The 22,934-nt window shown below is 31.4% G+C and overlaps 1 protein-coding gene across 1 annotated transcript in view; it reads left to right on the top strand.

The window, feature by feature from the left end:
* Positions 1–22,934, top strand: part of LOC128997545 (hemicentin-2-like) — a 106,833-nt gene that overhangs the window by 50,454 nt on the left and 33,445 nt on the right. Inside the window, exons 2-5 of the mRNA XM_054423185.1 lie at positions 12,211–12,288; positions 12,781–13,192; positions 17,213–17,274; positions 20,218–20,348. Of these exons, the coding sequence (XP_054279160.1) occupies positions 12,211–12,288; positions 12,781–13,192; positions 17,213–17,274; positions 20,218–20,348 (683 nt within the window). The remainder of the gene's footprint in view (positions 1–12,210; positions 12,289–12,780; positions 13,193–17,212; positions 17,275–20,217; positions 20,349–22,934) is intronic.

Consider the following 22,934-nt stretch of genomic DNA (forward strand, 5'->3'; position numbering starts at 1 on the left):
ACATTTTAAACACCATAGCCTAACATTATTACCCTAATAACCCAGAAAAAAATATAACTTTCCATCTATTAAAAAAATGTATTTATGTTGGCACATATAAAAAAAAGAAAATTGCAGAAAATAAATGCTACTAATAGCCAATTATATTTAGTTGTTACCAAGTTATTGTAATTGTTTGTCTGAATGCTTTAGCTGTAAACGTAGCGAAATAATTTGTACACTTGTCGAGTATAAAATAACAACCTGCAGCCAGGTGTAAGCGTGGCAGATATGGTCAAGATGTGCTACTGAGTGTGTATAAATGTTTCAGCAAGTGAGATCATCTCTCTCCCACCCCCCACTGACCGCCCCTTCGTGTAGGACCTTGCTGCAACAGTAAAGCTGTCACAGCAAATACAGCTGTGTCTTTTGATGAAATGCTTGTATTTGTGGACAGGACAAATTAGGTATTGTTCTTTATCTCTTTGGCTACTTGTGATTCACAATGACTGTTGTGTAAATGCCTCTGCAGGAATGAAGATGTATACCTCGGAGTGTTTTACAATAATGTAGGCCTATACAATCTAAAAGAATTTAGGAGGTCGCGCTACCAATATTTTTTCATGGTCATTTTGTGAACAATTGGGGCTCTGGCTGTTAGAAAAACGAGATAAGTTAGTTCCTGACATTGATTTAAAAAATATGTTTTCCTTGTATTCTGGATTGTTTCCGTATCAATTTTACAGCCATGAATTTGTGAAATAGTTTATTCATAGCTATACAAACAAAAACACATCTTTTTGTAAAAGTTTTCTTGGAAAAATTAACCAGATCCCGCCAAATGCGAATACAGTCCCAACACCTGGAGAGAACGGGAATGGTTAAGCCTCAACTCGTTCACACACTTCATCATCCCGAGCTGAATTCGAAATAAATATTTCCGTGTAAGACTTAATGGAGGAAAATAAAGTAAGAAATATTTTGCTATTTCATTAGTTATTTAAAGTTTATATTCGTCTAAAGTAAGAAATTTTGTTTTCAATTGATACAAATAGCTTAATAATAAGTCTGTAATACACATTCAATTTATTTGTTTAAGTTTCACGTAACATAAGTGATGTAGAAAAAATATCTAACATATATTATGATCCAATTTCTACTTAGCAATGATCAATGTTTCCAATATATTTTATAAAAAGCAACCTCGATCGTGTTGCATAGTCGGAGTATTGTTAATAATATGTTCAAAGTTGTTCCTGTAATATTTATTGTATAGAATTAAAGATTGAATAAAAAAATAAAACAATAAAAGTCTTTGCTACAGAATTACAATAAATGTAGTTAAAATATTTGTTGAAAGCATAAGCAAGATGGCACAAAAGCTAACCATTCGAACAAAAAAATAGTTTGTTTGTAATCATTTTTACCAATTTGCAATCCAAATACAAAATTTTATCAGTTTTTAAAACCATTCAAATTTTAAAAACTATATAATTGCTTAAGAAACTAACATTAGATAAAGTACAATGTCAGCAAAAGATAGGAAGAGAAGAATAAAGCGCGGATATTCTTAGCTCTGTGCAATTAGACACAGTGAATATTTTATATCCCAAATGATAATTTCTTGTATTTCGTTTACAGTCTTGTTTACGTGAAAGGTGTTTCAATGTACCTCTTACACTGTTAAATGTCTCGTTTTGTTTATAATGATACTATTCTAGGGTGGTTTTTTTAAGAAATGAAAAAAAGCTCTCTTGACTATACGTTATAGTCGTTTGTTTGATTTTACACAGTCAACCCTCATACCAATAACAAGCAAATACTTTATACTTCTACTTTTTAGCTATTTATTTAAGAAAAATCATAATATTACCTTCCGCAACATTAAATCGCGAAATATAATTAATTGTACTGCATTTAAACTCTCTTTTTCTTACAAATAGATATGTAAGAACTGGTTAATCACTGCGCTATGAGCTGTTTTTGGGTTGATACACATAATTTGTGTTATGGAATCCGCTCATTTCTATAAATTATTACAGATTCCGTCAACCTGAAAATGCGTTCTAGCAAAACTAAACAAAATTACGGACCAATTTCATTGTCCTAAAAGAATCGTAGGCTTACAACAATCAAATTTAATGAAAATTTTTAAGGTCTTTAACCAAATAAAAATATACTAGTTTATATAGTTTGCAATTGTCAGTCCATTGTCATGGTAAAAAATTTGCGAATCTGACAGAAATTATCTACTGACAGTGCCATATTCTGTAGGGCTTCTAAAATTGTCCATGCATTTAATATGAAAATAGAATGTCCACTTATGTAAATTGTCAAGGATATTACTAAATATGGAACAATATATTTTACCATATTTTACAATGACAATTTATGAAATAAACAAGCCATATACACTAGCAGGTAAATAATATAATGTCAATGCTACTTTCACTCAAAACGTAGTAAATTGTACAAGATTGATTTTTAATAATGATGAACTGTCACAAAATATGATTAATATTGCCAATGGAATGCAACAAAAACAAACATAACGTACAATGCCAAAGACCCTTGTTTAGAAAATGTTAATTGAATACTCGGGGAACAATAAAATATGATCAAATAGGTTACACTTGATTGCATAGACTAATTCAATCAGAACGCAATGTGTGATTAGGACTCAAATTGTATTCAAGTTCAGAGGAAAATTACAGAACGTAATTGTTTGTTGGCCTCCTCGAAATGGAACTGGTGACAATTAATTTCAAATGTTATAACCAATTCGTCAGAAACATCAAACAAATCAAACAAACAAACAAACAAAGACAAATCAATCAATAACGCGAGTGGATTAGTGGTTGGGACTTGTGTCCTGTATAGTTCAAATCCTGACAATCATTAATGGATTCTACTATTGTGATAACGTTTAGACGTGGTGGTTTGGATCCCAAATTAGGCTACAGTTTGACCTACATAGATATCAAAATACCCCCGTTGCAGAAAACCTGCAGACTAAGCGAATTTCCATTTGCCTAATTGGATTTAAACTAAAATGTCTCCATTCATTCCCTGTTTTAATAGAATTAGTTTAACGAGTACTTGGGTTTGCTGCAACAGGGAGGGTAAAGGTGTTTTTTTTTTTTGTAAAATGTTGATAGTTTAGTAGGAAATAAATGCATTTCCCAAATTTGATCAAAATATGTTCATAAACAAGCAAACTACAATAAGGATAAAATTAGAATATTAAATTTACAAATTTTTTTTAACTTTCCCCTTAACCATTAGGCGTATAACAACGCTCAAATATGCTAAATTATTTGTTTTTCAAGCTCTACAAAATTTTTGGTAATGAAATTGAAAAACATTATGTTATTTTGGTCAAAAATGGGAAAACCCAATTTTTACCCATAAAACCCCCCATTTACCCTCTTCCCCTTAACCATTAGGCGTATAACAACGCTCAAATATGCTAAATTATTTGTTTTTCAAGCTCTACAAAATTTTTGGTAATGAAATTGAAAAACATTATGTTATTTTGGTCAAAAATGGGAAAACCCAATTTTTACCCATAAAACCCCCCATTTACCCTCTTCCCATAAACCGATCATGCTAGTTCGCGAACTCGTTCGAATAAATATAGGTTTAATCGTTTATACTAAATTTAATTAAAATCGGAATATTTTTGCCCGAGTTATCGTGCTAACGGACACACACACATATATATATATATATATATATATATATATATATATATATATATATATATATATATATGAATTTGAACAGATGATGTATTTGGCCTCTAGGGACCTCAAAACGAAAAAGCAAATCGGTCCCGGGCCCAGGTCTTACCATGAGTAATAGCTTATTCGCTATATGGGAAATTTGCAAAAAACTAATTTTTCATTAAAAGAAATTTTTTTCAAGTTTAACTTTTAAAGTTAAAAGCCGTATAACATAATTTTTAATTTTATCAATTTTACTCACTTATTCTCTTGGATCCTCAACATTAATAATCACTACATAAACTTACTAAGATTTTAAAAGTAATCATTATCTTTTTTGTGTAGTAAATTATTATTATTATTATGTATTATTATGATACCAATTAAAATTAGGCGCCACCTAGGTGCCCATTTTAACCAAAATATGAGTGAAGGATGAGTTTAGAATGAAAGACGATGATCGTTTAGCTTTGTTACTGACTGGGAGCAGCTGTTTTATGGTCTTATCCAGAATCATTTAAAGCCCAAGAACAGTTTGTTGTGTCCATTTTCGAATTTGTATTCAAAACCTGGAAAACGAATACTTGAACACAACCGGTATGGATCATTAACATAAACAAATGAAAACTGGCCCCGTCCCGAATCCTATACTAATAGTATCAACGTATGTTTTGGCAGTTCCAATGTTAAAAATTATGTTTATTTTCAGACCAGCAACGTCATTTGTTTATGTTTATAATCCATACTGGTTCTGTTCAAGTATTCGTGCCTGGCAACAACTACCAGGTTCAACGATATGTACTAGAAAATGAAGATGTAATAACTCGTTCTACACAGTCGAAAGTTAAGTTATTTCTTGTTTTGCAATCATTGTTGACTCCTAGATAGTGAATTTACTATTTTAAAGTTATAACTATGCTAGGACCTCTTTAGAGCACACTCAAATGTAAACCTTTTCTCTTAAATACTTTACAAAGTGCTTGTTTACCACAAAACTATGAGCTCCAAAAATTGTCAACATTGAATTACAAAACAGAGCTCTTTATTCTGCTTTTCAACTTACGTGTGAAAAATAGTAGTTTTGTTTTTAATAGTCCGTTAAAAAACGTAATAGTTCATAAGCAGTTTCAAGCATCGTTTCGCATACGTAAAGTAGCTGGTATCTTTCACATACACATTTCGGAAGATAAATTATTTCTGAATTAATGCCTTAATGCGTAACATAAATTACCAACCGAATTGTATTTATGGGTACGATTAGTGAAATTAATGCACGTTATTGCATCCCACTGATTGGTTTAGTAATGGAAAATGTAATCATACTCGTTCTTTGGTGCAACTGGAAAGTATTAAGGGATTATTTTACGTAATGTGTATGTATATGAATTAAAAAATAAAAATTAAAACATAATCTTATTTCAATTACCGAATTCCAAGTACGGCTTTGTCTAAAAATGGCATAGTAATGAAAGGAAAACTTCAACAAAATCTGAATACCACTTTTTCTTCTTCAAGTATTAAATATTTGTTTTTATTAGCCATATATCCGATCTTTAATCTTCTTTTTCAAGTCTAAGTAGCCCATATATTATACTATAGATGTAAACGATTGAATTTAGAAGAATTTGAGTCATTTATAATAGTGTATAGGAGTTTTGTGTACATTATTTGTCCAAACTCAGTGTCAATAAGAAGTTCCGCAGTAGTGATATGTTATGCATATTTGATAGCAGCAATGTTAACATTGATTATGCCATTACACCTTTCGTCACGTCCAGGTGATCTCTCAGACATGTCTTATGACCGGCGTTACTGTGCAAAATGGCCCCTACATGCATGTGAAATAGAGCCTCATATGATTGGTTATCGAGTAGAATGGCAATGGTGAATAGTAGAATGGTTATGGTAGCAAGGCAGTGTTTGACTTCAAAAACGACGTAACCTTTCGGTACTAAAGTTTTTTTTTTTTTTTATACAGAGAATGTCACAGTATTTATAGTAAACGTAATTATCTTCTGTTAATGTCCACTTGCAAATAGAATTTATTTGAAGCGAAAGTTGCATAAATCTGTACACAGATAGACGAAAACGGTTGTCTCTGGTCACGATGGATGCTTTGGAAACAACACGTCGATGACAGCAGCCATGTTTACATGTTTACCTTAGGTTCAAGACCGGAGGTAATGATCGAACCACTTCTGGGTTATAATTTTCTAGTCAATCCTCCAAGGGTTGTTGTCGACGTCCTGACACAATTGCTTCCTCCATCTGACCCTACTCCGGTTGATAGCACCGCGAATAACTCTCCTGGTGCCCTTGTGCCTTTCTTATTTGCATTTTCTTTCTAAAACTTCTCGTTTACTAGCTACAAGATGCAGAAAGTATGCGGCAAGCCATTTTTTTTGCGTAACATGCTGTTACCCCTAAAAGAGTAGCTTTGGAAAAAAGGTTTTTAGATAAAAAAAAACTTTAAACATATTTACATTCTAAAATATAATCATAAAATATAGGGTGTACCATAAGAAATATTTAAGTTCTTGGTCATATAGAAAAATTGTGGTCGTAATTTTAAAATCTAAAACCATAAAAAACATCTTAAAAATAATACAGAGGAGTGTCCCATAATATGTTAACCGTCCTTCTCATAATAAGAATGATAGCTATTGGTTCACTTCAGATGAGACACCCTTTTTAATCATCTGATTTTGAAATTTTAAACTATTCCGTGGAAACGTTTTTATAATATTGTTTCAGGGCAAAATGTCAAATTAAATCCCTTCTTACAACAACTATTTTTTAAATAATAACCTGTTGTATATTTACAATTTATATTATATTTATATTTTATATTATATTTATATTTTATATTATTTATATATATATTTTATTTTTATATAATTATTTGTTTTTATTTATTTATATTTTTTTGTATATTTATTGTTTATTTAATTGGATATTACTGATCTTAAATGAATTTTGTTTGAAGAAAGCTCTTCTGCTGAACTAAAAACAAATATTGTAAGTGAAACGTTGTAATTTAATGTCCTAATTCGTTATGTGACGGGATTTATACGTAATTTATATTTATAAACTACCAAGTACGAGTGGTTAATGATTTTTGCATAAATATTTTGTAATATCAGCGCTTCTCCTATTCCTCCCACTTTATAATGTATAATGACGTTTCAACTCGTATACAAATTAATGTAAGCTCATAATTAGTTTTAATGATAGTAAACATCTAATTTAATGTAAATTGTACAATAATATGATAAAAAGTGAGCATATTGGATGTTGTAAACGTTAGCTACACTTACATTTTGTGTTATGCCCAATATTATACATGTAGCGAATTTGCAATCCTGGACAGCATCTCATCCCTATATCGAGATACCATTATGGTCCTTTGAGTTAAATATTAAAATGTCGATCTGCTGCAAACCCAGATATCCTTCTAAAAACTTGATACTTGCTGAATAAATAATACTCATTGATATCAGGACACTCAACAATTAAATTAACTGATTAGACTTGGTTAAAATACAAGAGAGTTATTTCAGATTGTGTAATAACGGCAAATGCATTCACGAACTTATCTACTGGCTTAGTACAGTAAATGATTTGGTTTGTATTGATCCCCAACTAATAAAATTTTTTTTTCACTTATAATCTAGCCCTATATAAGTTAGTTATAAGTAGTCATAGCAAAAGTCCACTGTTACATAATTAATGTAATGCTATTATATGTGATTATAGATTTAGAGAAGTAAATATTTTTAGCACTAGGAAAGCTCTATGAAATGGTCGGTCACTTTGCGTAAGTGTAACTTCGAGAATAATGTTTTAGGAGGGGACAGTTTGACTAACCCCTTGCCTTTTTTTCAACTTCAAAACTTCTGGAGCTCGCTAAAGACGAAACATCTTACTAGTAACGATCAAGAAGTGTTTTAACCAAGTATCAGCTTAACACTGTAAACATGCGTAGAATATGAACACACGTGGAATATATGAAGAAATTTGATTTATTCATTAGGTGATAAAAAATGTTAATTTATGGTTATAGTAAAAAGGTACGTACATTATAAATAAGGAAATTTAATTTATTAACCACTTCACACAAATAATTAAACTAAGAAAACAGAATATAAGAAACTTCTGTGTAAGATTTTTTGTTACAAGTTTCTGAAGAATACTAAATGAGGAAAATAGTTTTGGTAAATGTTAATTGTAATATTTTTGTTAATTGAAACCGTAGTTATCATTTTAAAACATTGTTTTTGGTTCACGAATTGTAGAAAGATTTTTCGACAGCTTAATGTATTTATATAGATAAAATAAAAATAAAACAATAGTATGTCTGGAGGACAATTACTTTTTGTGTCCATTAATCGAATCACGTATTATATAGTGAATACTCTTGATTTACAAAAAACAACATTTATGACTTTAAAAGAAACCACTTAGAGAACATGTTAAACTTGAATACAACAAGCTGCAACATTTCCTTGTAAAATCTCTTATAGTTTATTGTTCCAGGCAATTAACAACAAACCTAATTAACACTTACATAAACTCGGCTTTAGAACATTTCCTTCTCTTTACCCCGTTATGACCCAACTAATGCTAACACATCTACAGTTTACAACTATTTACGTTAAGACCATCGTAAATGAATCAGATACCTTATTATTTAAATTGACTTCATCTAGAAATTTAAATAAAGAAAGCTAAGGATTGAAAATTAGTAAATTAGTAAGGATGAAAAATAACCACTTAAAAAAATTAACATATTTTTCTTGAAGTGACAAGTTTCGGACTTAAAACCAAAAAATGAGAAAACTAGATTTCATCGTAGGTATGCAATTTTGGTTGCTAGTAAAGTTAGTGTTTTTTTTTATTTATGATTATGATGGATTTGAAAAAAAATAATACATTTGTGAAGGATTTAAAATGTAGTAAAAAATATTTATGTCTTTGGATTCCAATAAACGAAGGGGTTTATTGAGGAGTATTGAGTCTAAAACTAAATGAAAAAAAAGTAAGCTTAAACACCTAGAAAGACGTTTAATATAAATTAATGTTTTACAAAGCAAACTGCACATTTAAAGGTTTTAATTTTATCATGTGGGGAGGTATTGTATTATGTATTAAAAAAACACCGACGATTGTGAGTGGTTCAAGACATTCAATTAACCTAGATTCTTGTAATAAAAACTAGTCCCTCTATTAAAAAAACTAGCCAAGACATAAAAATAAATTTAGTAAAGAATTTAAATTATTGTAATTTATAGTACTTTATCCATTCAGCCAAAACAGAGGCTTGTCTAGACTTAGGCCTACATCCTCTTAGATTTTATAGTTCTACAAAATATGGATGTTTTTTTATCGATACAAATTACTGCCCGAAAGGAATATTAAAATATACATATTATAACAAACAAAAGTTATCTACTTGGCAATTTAACTTACTTTAGATCAATTTATTACAAATCCACAAACGCTGAAAAATTAAACTGAATTGGCAATAGGCCTTCAGTTTAGTGGGTAACATTTTAAATGGGACAGTCATTTAATTATAAACCATTAATACTAAGAATTTGGAAGATTCAAAGTGAGCTGAATCTTCTAGCGTTTGAAATAAACATCTACAGCCAGGTGTAAGCGTGGCAGAGATGGTCAAGATGTGCTACTGAGTGTGTATAAATGTTTCAGCAAGTGAGATCATCTCTCTCCCACCCCTACTCACCACCCCTTCATGTAGAACCTTGCTGCAACAGTAAAGCTGTCACAATAATGCTGTTTAGATATTCCATCGACTTGAAATGCTGAAGTAAACATCTTATATGTATATATATGCCCCTTGTAACCAAGTTTCGTTTGTTCAAGTAAAAATGTTATTTGATCAAACACAGAGCGTACTTGTCATATTTTATTTTCTTCCTTATTTTACCAGAAACGAAACGTTGATGCGACATAAAAGTTGATATAGTTTGCAATTTTCACTCCTTTGTCATGGTTAAAAATTTGCGAATCCGACAGAAATTATCTACTGACAGTTCCATCCTCTGTAGAGCTTCTAAAATTGTCCATGCATTTAATATGGAAATAGAATGTCCACTTATGTAAATTGTCACTGAATAAGGAACAATGTAAAATCAAGGTTTTAATAAAATTATAAAAATATTTAAGAGTGTTTAAGATCGAGGTGTCTGAATTGTCCCTAAATCCTAGTTAATTTTCTTACAATTTCTTCAAATGTTTTGTTTAAAAATATTCCACTCAAAGGTAGTTAAAGATATATCGAAAAAAATATATGATAGTCATGTTGGTAAGCAACCGTTATTAGTTTAATTAGTTACTGCTTAAATAAATGAATTCTGAAACTAAATCAAGCATTCCCACTAAAACTAGTTTTATGGAATTATTAAGTAATCAACATTTTAATTGAAGAAATTAGTTTATAGTACCCAAATGTTGTTTTAATGTTTGTAAATATGATCTTACAAAAACATAAAATTATTAAACGCAAAGAAAAGTTAAATATTAATTTCTCATATAAGATCTTTATTAGATACAATTTTTTTGTTATACATACTGATACAAAATATAGATCGCATATCTTATGTGAACGTATGAAATATACTAACATACCATTGTATATTATTACGCTCAAACCATTTTCATTAATCAATTTAGTGATTCGTTTGCTGGTTATGATCACCAAAGTATCTTTTATTACAGTAGCACTCGTACAAACTATTTCGCTTGGAATGCCTGGAGCCTAAATTGTTTAGAGCCCATTAGGAATAAAATTAAGATAAAGTGCAATGGCAGTAAAAGATTAGACAAAAGTTTTAAGTGTGGATATTCTCAGCTCTTAGCAATTAGACACGGTGAATATTTTATATGGTAAATGATCCTTTCTGCTGTTCGTTATTGCCTACTCTTTTTGGCTGATTCATGTTTTGGTACTGTATAGGTTCTAGAATTATTATGTGTCCACTGTCCACCCATTTAAACATTTTCGCCTGATTACAATACTACTATTTTGATTTTACAAAAATGCGTCTACATTTATGATGTTTTTTTATTCTTATTTCGTTTCTGTCCTTTTTTTGTTTTAAATTAGACTAAGCAAACTTTTCAACAATAAAACCCTACTTGCAAAGGTGGTAATTAATTGCGTTAAACATGAGATGCATTCGAAATCTAGTTTTAAGCCGTTCCCAAAAATCAACAAATTTTGAATTACTTTTATAATGACTAAAACTACTTTCGTTCACAAAGTGTCATTATTAAAGGAACGTTACAGAATCTATTGGAAAGAGTTGACTCTCTTTTGATTGTAATATGCTGGTACTTATTATTTTCAAAAGCAAAATATTTTGGCTTTGTAGTTACATTTTACAGATATTTCGTCAATTTTATTGTCTCACAAAATAAAGAAACTCTGCTGTACGTTTAGTGTGGAAAGATATTTTCTTATGACTTTTGAATCAATTCACATTCCAACTTAACTCAATCAGCTGATGCACTTGACACGAACCCATCACGCTTGGTGTGTATCAATATAATGGTCAACGTTTGTGCCAGAATAAGGCCAGGCATGTTTCTTGCAACATAAAAATGATATTCTGCGTTTAAAGTATATTTATGCCTGTAAGTTGTATTATGAATTATCAGAAATTTGTTGTCATGTGCATACTGTACACCAATACTGTACCTATGTATGGAAATGCTCGCCAATCAATGTTATTAAATAATATCATCCACAAATATACCTATGTTCTTGGTTTAACAATTTTTGGAATTTTCTTTTGCTGAAAGAGTTTTTACGGTAACACAGTAATAATGTTAATATTTGGCATTTACCAACCTATTGTAATAACAATTTAATATTCACTGTAAAATAGATAGGTATACTTTCAGTAATATTGATTATTCTTTGTAAATTATTCTTAGTGAATTTATCTACATTAAAATACCATATTTATTTAAATAAAGCATTGTAATAAAATAAATAGACGGGGAAAATCCCCAACAAAAAAGTTAGAGTGAAATGATATTTTGTTTATTGCCGTTTTATTATTGATCATTGATATTTGGGACAACGAATTGATTCCGAATGAATGGAAGGAAGCAGTTATCATTCCCATTCACAAGAAAGGAGACAAAAAAGAATGCACCAATTACAGAGGAATTTCCCTCCTTAACTGCACCTATAAAGTATTATCAAAGATTTTACAAAAAAGACTAGAGGAGTATACATCAAATATCATAGGAGACCATCAAGCCGGCTTCACAAGAGGAAGATCAACCACGGATCAAATTTTTATATTGAAAGAGGCAATTGCAAAATATTATGAATTCAACAAATCCTTTCTCTGCCTTTTCATTGACTTCTCCAAAGCGTACGACTCGATCACTAGGAGAAAACTCTGGAAAGTAATGGAAAAGTATGGAATACCTAAAAAGTTAATAAATCTATCAAAGTCAACTGTTTCAGGATCTAAATGCAAGGTTAAAGTCAATGGAGAATTCTCAGAGGATTTTGATATAAATACTGGTGTGAGACAAGGAGATGGTTTGTCCCCATTGTTATTCAACCTAGCTCTGGAAGACTCTCTACAAGAACTACAAAAGCTAGAAGCTGGAATTACTATGGGAACCAACATTAATATCCTGGCATTTGCTGATGATGTGGCACTTGTGGCCAAAAACGAAGAAGAACTAAAAGTTATGGTCTCAAAACTCATAAACCACACTAAAAAAGTTGGCTTAAATATCAATGTAGACAAAACCAAGATAATGGAATGTGGAAGAGCTATCCAATTAAATAATAAGAATCATGTAGAAATAGAAGGACATAAATTTTATAAAGTAAATAATTTCTCTTACCTAGGAGTAATGCTGACGAATAATAATGAGGAAGACTCTGAAATTCAGCAAAGATTAAATGCAGCTCATAAAAGTTTATCGGCATGCCACAAATTGTTGAGTTCTCGCCTACTCTCACAGAAAACTAAAATCCGTATATACAAAACTATAATAAGACCAGTATTACTATATGGCTCAGAGAAATGGGTGATAAGCAAGAGAACTGAGAAACGACTTATAGTGTTCGAAAACAAGATTCTAAGGAAAATCTTTGGACCAACCTTTGAAAACGGAGAATGGAGAGTTAAGCACAACAGGGAGTTGAGAGAGTTGTACAGGGACCCAAATATTGTGGCTGAGGTGAGAAGTAGGAGATTGAGATGGGCAGGCCATGTGTTAAGAAAGGAAGAGGGATCCTTAGTGAGAAACACCCTAAACAACAACCCCGAGGGTAGAAGACCTCCTGGAAGGCCCAAGTTGAGGTGGAGAGATCAAGTGAGAAGAGATCTGAGAAGAATGGGAAGAAGAGAGGATGAAGCAATGGATCGTGCAGTCTGGAGGCAGTGTGTTGGCGAGGCAAAGTACCTCCTTGGGTACCAAGAGCCACGGCAGTAAGTAAGTAAGTAAGTAAGTCGTTTTATTATCTCTTAATCTATACGTTTAAATAGCTGGAGAAGGTCGTCCTCATATAATCAACAACTGTGTTAAATTTTTTTCAATTATCAATTTTTGTCTTGAGAAGGTATAACTATCTCGTTTAAAGTAAATATTTCATAAAATGCATTTCAGTTACTTACCCATATAAACTAGGACTTTTATAGAACAGTTGTGTAAGCAATAATTTATTTTAATTGGTTTTAGTACAGCAAAAAAACCTTTGTAGAACCAAACAATGTTATTTTCATCATTAGTATTTTTTATAAATTTAGTTTGCTATATTTTGATCAAATTATTCGTAACTATGTTTTCAGAATTTAAAATATTAGATTGTTATGGAATTTCAAATATTATGAATATAATTGAATATTAATTCTATGGCGGTATAAATAGCCAGGTGTACTACCCTTTGATCACAGCATGTGGCCTACAACCACAAACAATATCATGTAAACCACGCTTAAGGGATGGGAATGGCGTGGATCAAAGCAACCAAAACAATATTGTTTGCATATTGATTGAGATATAATATGAAATTACTATGCAACTAATGTATGTCATTTTCAATATTTTAATGGTGTCTGATTTTAATAGTATGAATGTGTTTTCATTACAGTAATTGTAATGCATTGTATGTGTTCAGTCAAGTTGCCTTTGTTTTTTGCATTAATTTTATGTCTTTGTTTTTAACAGTCCATCTGTAATTCCCATCACATTACCATATGTCAATTTTAATTGTTGCATTCATTCGTCTCGAATCACCGCTCATATTATCACGCATTCATTTTTCTCGTAATAAATTATACTCTTTTATACCAAACCTATCGACTTTTTCCTCTCTAATATAAATACACCGCACAGTATGGCTTAAATATTGCAGTATGAAATATAGGTAAACCAATTTGTCAAAAACTTTAAGTTTATAGGCATTTTAGGTTATTTAATGACAAGTTTCATGATATGACAAACTAGTTACAAAGAAAAAACCGTTTATTATAAAGAATAAACTCAGATTTAGTTTAGTTAAAGCTTAATTCGAGCTTAAATACAAACTTAGGGTTTAGCAATTGGTTTAAAAATATAAATACCAAATAATTGCGTTTAAAATAGTAGCTAACCTGCGGACAAGAAGAAATTTATGACAAGAAGAAATTCAATAACTAAGATCATATAGACTACTTATTAGTTTTCACTTCTTGTTAAACCGTATACATACAAACCACACCAATGCCCAATTGCAGATGGTTTTTGGCAATTTATTTAATGCTTATTCACGAACTACGAAGTGAAACAATGTAACCGTACGTATATTGAAACCACAACGTTAATACACCAATGAAAACCACACGTGAATTGAAACCAGGCTGTGATTGCATCGTCAAATGGTTTGGAAATCAAACCATGTTAATGCCGGGGTTAAATTTATAAACGAAGCAATTAACCAAAAATTATTAATGGTTCTTCTTTAGATAAACGAATGTAAAGAAAAATACCAACACGGTAAACCTGCAGAATAAGCAGATTACCATTTTGTCCAATTTAATTTTTGCTAAAATATGTCCTCAAACTTGTAAGATTTAATCCCTGTTGAAATAACATTAGTTTTAGTAAGAAATTATGTCACAAGGAAGGTAATTTTCCTACAGTCACCCGACGAAGTTGGCTTCCTTGTACTGTTTATAGTACAGAAAGCTGCTAATTGCTGCATATTTATACTTTGCCGTACGGTTTATACTTTGTCGTACGGTTTATACTTTGCCGCACATCAGGATTCCAACGAAACAACACAAAACAGCGTGGTTCTATTATGCACGTAATCCGTGTACGCTTAGAATTAGGTTGGCAACACTTAAAGATAATAATACTATGAGCAGCTGATTGACTATTATAACTACGATTTAACCTGTCATTTCGTGTATATAGTTTCGGTATTTCTGAACTTTCTGGACTTTTCTTTCAAACGTTTTTCAAACATTCCTACGATCTTAATAAACAAGAAAATACCTTTAAAGAATTTTTTTAGGCGCGGAAACCACTTCAAATTACAAAAACATACGGAACTATATTCTCAAAACGCGGAGCACATTTCTTGCCAAGGAAAAATAGCGGAGTGATACGGACCGCGGGTACTACTTTCTCTAGGGCACCATTTGTGTTGCCAGCTGAACCTAAAAGCGTGTTGTATAGTGTTTGAAAGACTAATTATTTATATGCTTTATAGTGACTGTAGGAAAAATATAATGTGTAACACGAGTGAAAAAGGCCTTTGCTGCACTCGAGATCATTCCGCACTCGCCTGCGGCTCGTGCGTAAACATTGCTCTCGTGTGCAGCAAAGTGCCACTTTCACCACTAGTTACACAAATAACTATTGTGTGTTTGTAAACATTGAATAGCTTAATATGAAAAATTATTTAATAAAATATATCCATAAACAAGCAAACTACTCCAGTTTACTTATTACTAAAGAATAACACGGGCATTTTAAAATTACTGGTTTTTGGAATTTTTCCCGTAACCAAACACGCTTTAAAGTAGTTAATCTTTTTTATGGATCTAGAAAGACCCTTTAAAAAGACCCCCTCTACTTATCCTTTCTCGTTAAAAGGGTCTAGGAAGAAATTACGAAATTGTATGTGAAATGTTTACACATATATTCATACATACACATGCATTTGAATGGAATGCCGTTTTTTGTATCTGGGTACATTGGAACGAAAGGGTAAATCTGTTCGATAGTAGTAATTTATTCCTTATAAACGGAATTCACTAAACCAATCTAACTCCTTAAAAAGATAGTAATTTATATTTTAAACTGAAACGACATAACTATTCTACTATTCTAAAAATGAATACACACACTCTAGTCAATGACAACAAAATACTCTACCCTTTTCTCTAATCAAAATGCACGTGTTATATGTTGCATATGACTCCTTGAAGAATTGTAGAATAACTTCATGTAGTTGGAAAGTTTGCTTTTATATGTTTTGCTATCTTACATAAGCTATAGACATTTTGCTAGGTAAATATACCTATCTCATACGTTCAACAATTAGATTTTGTATTCCTAAATGCCAAAACGCACTTTTAAAGTCTGTATTAAATTTGTAGTGCAAAACGAAAATACAACTCCTACGTTTTCGATATGTGTGTTATGTTCTCCTTTAAACCGAATCTTACGTATGAACAAAGATAAACAAAATTTAACTAATTAAATGTCTAGAGATCATACAGATTAGATTCAACGTTGATTATTCAATAGTGTGGAGTGCAACAAACAATTACATTCTGTAATTTTCCTCTCCACATATTAGAAATGAAGACTTAATCACTGGAGTGGTTCCGATTCAGTTAATCCATGCAATCAAGGGTGTAACGCGTTTGATTATATTATTTAATTGTTTACCTACGTCAAACAGGTTTGCCCAACCTCTGTTTCCATTGATTGATTTATATCGATACAATTTAGAATAATTTTACATTGCAAACGATAGAAAATGTTTATTTATTAGTCTTTCATTGAAAACCGGCTGGGCATTTTTCGACTACCTTAGTAGGCATGAGTTATACTATAGAATGATTGATAAATTAAGGCATTTAATCTCAGTGATCTACGAATACAGTTATTTTACACTCTAAATCTGAAATTATTTGAAAAAAAGTATTTTTTTACCATTGAATATTTACTTGCCTATGTAAGCTGCACTTTTCACGAAAATATAATTTTTTTGGCAAGTAAGCAGAATCAACCACAATGATGCATGATGCTTTTTTCGTTCAGTTAACAGTACGACTATCAATATAAGTTATATATGGGACGTTAACGGTTCAAATCCGCACTTCGCCAGAGCCTACTCAGCAGGCCCTTGTACTCTATAAAAGAACTGTTTGACGAGCCACTTGCCTTCCCCAAATGAGTCACATCCGTCAGTTCAGTTTAATTATGTATATGTAAACAGTGTTTTTGTATAGTGATCTAATGACGCAATCTATCCAACATTTCTTGGTCAACGATGAAGTGATCAAGTATTCAAGTAAGTAAGTATAAGTTAACTGGACTAGTGCAGGTACGCACGCAGGGCTTCTGCCCACAAGGTCTAAATTTAAAACTCGTCAATCACCACTGGATTAATGATTTGATGCTGTTACCTCTAGCAAGGCCGCACTAGATATACAGTATATCAAGTGTATACAGCATACGCAGTATATCTAGGGCGGCCTTGCCTCTAGCCTACGCTGAAGTGTAGTAAGGTTCCGGAGTGGTACCACACGCCTTTAAATTTGAAGGGATTACATACTAATTTTGGCTATATATATATAAGCGTACTAACTCTTAGTATTACATTGTAAACTTTTTCGAAATTGTATTTGAGGTAGAGATAAACAATTCAAACAGTTTTGTAACAGAGTAATAACTGATACCGTTCCATTTAATTAATCCTGTAAGTTCAATTCTAATAGTCAGACCAACAACGAATGCAATACAAGTCTAAATGTTTATATTTGTTTTCATCCATGAAAACAGTTATACATTTTTAAATAATGAATCATGGTAAAAATAAATACATTGAGGAACATAAACATATATTTATGGATAAATTATATGCTTATCAATATATTAAAAATCATTTTCCTGTATTAGTTCAGTTATATTTTATTAATGAACAGTAAAATTATCGTTGACCTTTATAACTTGTTTCCAGTAAGTAAAAAAAAAAAAGAACAGTTTGAAACATTTTTGATATTTATTCACTTATATCCTAAATATTTTCATTTGACTGGTTAAATATTACCACGCTTGTATAATATTATGATTAAACTATACGGAAGTAATCATATACAGTGTGTTAAAATAGTCCCGGAACGGCTTTATATTTTTTTAATTACATAGATACGGTGGTACAGTTTTGTATCTAAAACCCTTAATTTGATTTAAACAAATACGAAAGTCTATAGTAACACATTCAAAAAAATAATAAAATGGTTCCTACTAAACTAGAAATTTATGTAAACTGTAACAAAAAGTAACAGGAACTACTTTTATATGATAGGGCAGATATTTCAACTTTTATTCTGGCAGTTGTGAATTAGGAAATAAAAAAGGGTTGATGTCACCCACTGAAACATTTATACATACTTAGAGTTTCACTTGCTAAACTTGACCAAGTCCAGAATTTCCCCCTGAAGTTTCTTAATGCAGCAAAACAGTGAATTTTGGATGATAAAACCATAAAAACTAATTTAATTAACCTAAACCAAATTCGATTAATTTGTTTATCCATGAATGTTAATATACGGGCACATGATAATTACAAAATACTATTTGATGTTTTATCAGTCCAACGGCAAAACAACCATTACATAAAAGAGTACAAACAAATGGTAGACTGAAACTCAACTTAGGTAAGAATAATTAGATTATATTCTAAATACTAAAATGCTTCCAAAAGTGCAACAAAAACATACAATAGACTTAAAAAATATAAAGCTAAATAAAAAGTTATGTCAATGTAATAAAAGGCTTTTTCACCACACTATCATGTTTTTGGCTGTATTACATACGTTAATTGGTGGCCGAAAGTTACGTTTTGCTGGCGATGCCAGCTGTCCATAATTTGGGGACCGAGCAGGTTTTTACAGGCCGGGGCCGCAAAATCAGCTGTCCGCTTACTTACTTAAAACATGAATGCATTTTAAATACATAATCAAAATCCATAGCATTTCAATAGAATTGTGTTATTGTCACCGTTGCCTAGCAACTATATATTTTTATTTTTGCTGATTCCTCAAATTATTTCTTCACATAACCTTAAAGTTGTAGTTGTGTTGACTATCAGTGTGCATTATTATTGTGGTGAATAGTGGTAATAGGGTATAGTGTGGTGAAAAATAGCGTTCGTACCACGGACCGAAATGGTTTTGCGGCTCTCGATCGATTTAAGTTCTCGACTTCGTCTCGAACTTAAAAACTATCTCGAGCCGGCAAAACCTCATTTTCGGCCCTAGGTACGAAATATACTATTATCGTATAGTATATTGCTGTGAAATTACACCATATTCAATGACCATACTAAATCATGAAATACCATATGGATAAGAATGTTAAGAGCCCTAGAGTAGATCATTGAGTATATTATTTATTCAGATAGCGTCAAGTATGGCAGAAGGTTATCTGGGTTTGCAGCAGATCGACATTTTAATATTTAACTCATGACGGACCATAATGGGCTCTCAATGTAGGGATAGGATACTGTACACGATTGCCACTTCGCTACATGTATAATATTGATCATAATACTCATGTAAGAGCATCTGCAATACAAAAAAAAATATTTTCAGCAAAGTGTACAGTACAAGGGTGAGCTTTACTAACAAGTTTTTCGGCATACACGGGGATCCGAACCCACGGCATCGCTGTCAAGAGTCATTGACTCTCTAACAATTTGTTTAATGGTTTACTTTAGTTTTGAAAATGTATACCTACGTCAGTACGTCATGTAATAATACGCTGAATGGTTTGAATTTAATTTTTTATGCATTAAGTTATATTTTCAGTAGGACTTTCATTGGTTTTAGATAGTATTCAATGATTACACCTTGTGTATTTTTGAATTTGAGTCTGCTAGTATTGTATTAAGCTGTACTGGTTGCATACTGTAATCATTGTGAGTTTCCAATATTAAATGCCTTACACTGTAACAGTTGGCCATTCAAGCAAACACCTTCACACTCTAGCAATCGTCAATGATAATAAGGAGTGTCAACTTTTGCAACCAGTCCGATGGGACTGCAAAACACACTATTCTTGATTGCAACAACTAGGTACTATTACAATGGTCCTATTTGGTCTAAAGCAGCCAGGTGATGAATCAGACGCTAAAATTGAGCAAGTACAGTTTTAAACCCAACCAACCTAACCCTAACCAGTGGCTGAGGCAGAATTGAGCTTAGTCATTAAACCCATTGGTTAATTACAGTCTCTGCTGCAGCTGCAATCATTTCTCTGGCTGAAGAAGACATAGTCCTAAACAGCCTCAGTCCAGTAGGGTTTCAGCTTAACGAAGACGGACGACATTGGACAAGCTCCTGCACCTCGTCAATGACACGGGTATATACCTAGTTAGTTGCCAAGGCATGCACAATAAACTCCGGTTGACGTGCAAGAACCCTGAGTCTACACCTCTTGTAATACAATTGTATTAATCTATTTGCATTTTGTAGTTTTTCCATATTGTGTAGTTTGAAAATCGGCATAGTATAATAGAGTAAAATATAAGAAATATTGTACAGATTAAAGGCCAAGTTAAAAAACTAAATAATACCCTTCATGTACTAATCATATTCATTCACCCCTATATCATGGGGTCTTGTTTCACATGCATGTAGCGGCCATTTTACACAGTAACGCCGGTCATAAGACATGTCTGAGAGATCACCTGGACGTGACGAAAGGTGTAATGGCATAATCAATGTTAACATTGCTGCTATCAAATATGCATAACATCTCACTACTGCGGAACTTCTTAACCGAAACAGAACGGAGAATTTATGTATATGGAAGGTTAGTTTACTTTAGATTTTTCGACTGTAGGGTTTAGTAAAAAACTTAAAATCTACTCAAACCTTTATTACAAAGTATAAAAATGATTATGTATGTAATTTACTGTTATAGAAATGGAAATATAACTAATTAGTAGCAACAAGGTCCATCGCTTAGTTTTGTTTGCATTTGATTGTAATTATGAATAAATCCTCCTCATTAGAGGAATTAATTAAAATAAATGGCAAAAGGTAATGAGATGTGCGTTTCTATTATTTCATGACTAACTTTATTTATTACATGAAAACTGCATTTCTGAATTGAAAACTATAACTGTTTAATTACATGGTTTTTATTTTGGTTGAGAAGTCTGACGTGATGATATTGACCATATAAAAAGTTTTGATAAAAATATTGTTAATACTGATAAGTTATAAAATACATTGTCACTTCTTTTGCTGTTATGGGATAGTGCATCTTCATCGCATTCAACCTATAATCATGACAAAAAAAATCCATTCGAAGTTATCATATTTAGTCAATTTGCTTATATTGGCTTCCTGCAAGGTATAATCATTACAAACAATGGACCTTTATAGTCTAGGTTATAGAACACGGGACTCCCACCACAAAAGCGTGGGTTTAATCCTTTTGATGACCAGTGGAATTATGTCATTTAATTTGCCGTCACTTGTTGGGTTTAATCATAGGATTGATCTTAGGCTGGTGGGTTTCTATTTAGACGAAAAATACTGACGATCTCAGACGAGAAGAAAGATGAATAAAATGACAGAAAACAATATACAAACAACTTCATAGTATAAAGTTAAATAAAAAATATTATCATTTCACTACCAGGAATAAACTGAGCAATAACTTGTTTATTTTTCAATCCAGTTCAAGTGTTTTATACAACAGGGTTCAATATCAGATAACGTTCTGTATCGAGTTATTATTACTGCTATTATGATACATGATACAGAATAATCCTTTGCTTAATTGCACGGCAACCAAATAGCTTAATATTATGTCCAGATTATTCTTTTCATATTTTCGTTTGGAAGTAACACAACCGCCTTTAAAATGTTAATATTTTACAAAATTGATGGTTTAGTTTAGTTGCAAATATGGAAAGTACTTGCTAAACAACAAGCTGCAAAGTTTCCTTGTAAAATCTCTCATAGTTTATTGTTTTGGGCAATTAACAACAAACCTCATTAACACTTACATAAACTCGGCTTTAGAACATTCCTTCTCTACAAGGCTTAGCTGATCCTGAAATATTAAAAGGTAAAATAATTCGAAATATATTTTAATTTGATATCAGGAAATTATGATCCAAACAAATTTAGAGGAATCAAACATTTTTAAAGTTTGTTAAAACATAAAGGAACTAATGCAAACATTTGGATTAAGCTTTCAATCAAGCAGAAAACATTTACTCTGGAAATTCAATAAACAATAATATTTATGCAAGTAAACATTGTTTACTAGGGTGATATGTTTGTACTTAGGGATATGTTTCACCTACATATTTCTAGGAATATTTCAAACACCCCCATTTAAAATTACTTTTAGCAACTGTAAAGCCAGGATAATGTAATGTTCCTCAACATTTTTAACACGCTTGCTTGCAGAAAAGTCTTTGAATGCTGATTATAATTTCATCAAAAAACCTGTAGCACCTTGAGGTTAGTTTTGTTGATTTGCTAAAACTTTGTCATATTAATTTATATTACGCTATTTTACATTTTGATTTTGCATCTCTAAAAAAACTATGTTAAAACCATTTTCTTTTGGTGGAGGGAAATTAATATTCATTCTTTAATGAATTCATTCTTCATTGCAGGCATATGGATAGTATTTATTATTTTACTTTTGAAGTAGTATACCAATTATATCTTTGTCTAAATTATTCATTCAATTCAGTATTGCAATATTCACCAAACTTAATTCAGAACCTGCAAATGTTTGATGATTTAATAATCATTATTAAATCAAATTGTTAACTTTAGCCATTACCTAAATGTAAATTATCCTATATCATGGTAAATTATCCTGTATTAAAGTACAAATTTACTTTATTATTTGTCTTACAATTATCATAACTTTTATGTCCCGAATAATAAATGTCATATTAGACTTATCACTCCG

The sequence above is a fragment of the Macrosteles quadrilineatus genome, unplaced genomic scaffold, assembly GCF_028750875.1.
Source record: "Macrosteles quadrilineatus isolate MER2022 unplaced genomic scaffold, UCM_ALF_1.0 Scaffold_6__1_contigs__length_79288215, whole genome shotgun sequence".
Lineage (NCBI taxonomy): Eukaryota > Metazoa > Arthropoda > Insecta > Hemiptera > Cicadellidae > Macrosteles > Macrosteles quadrilineatus.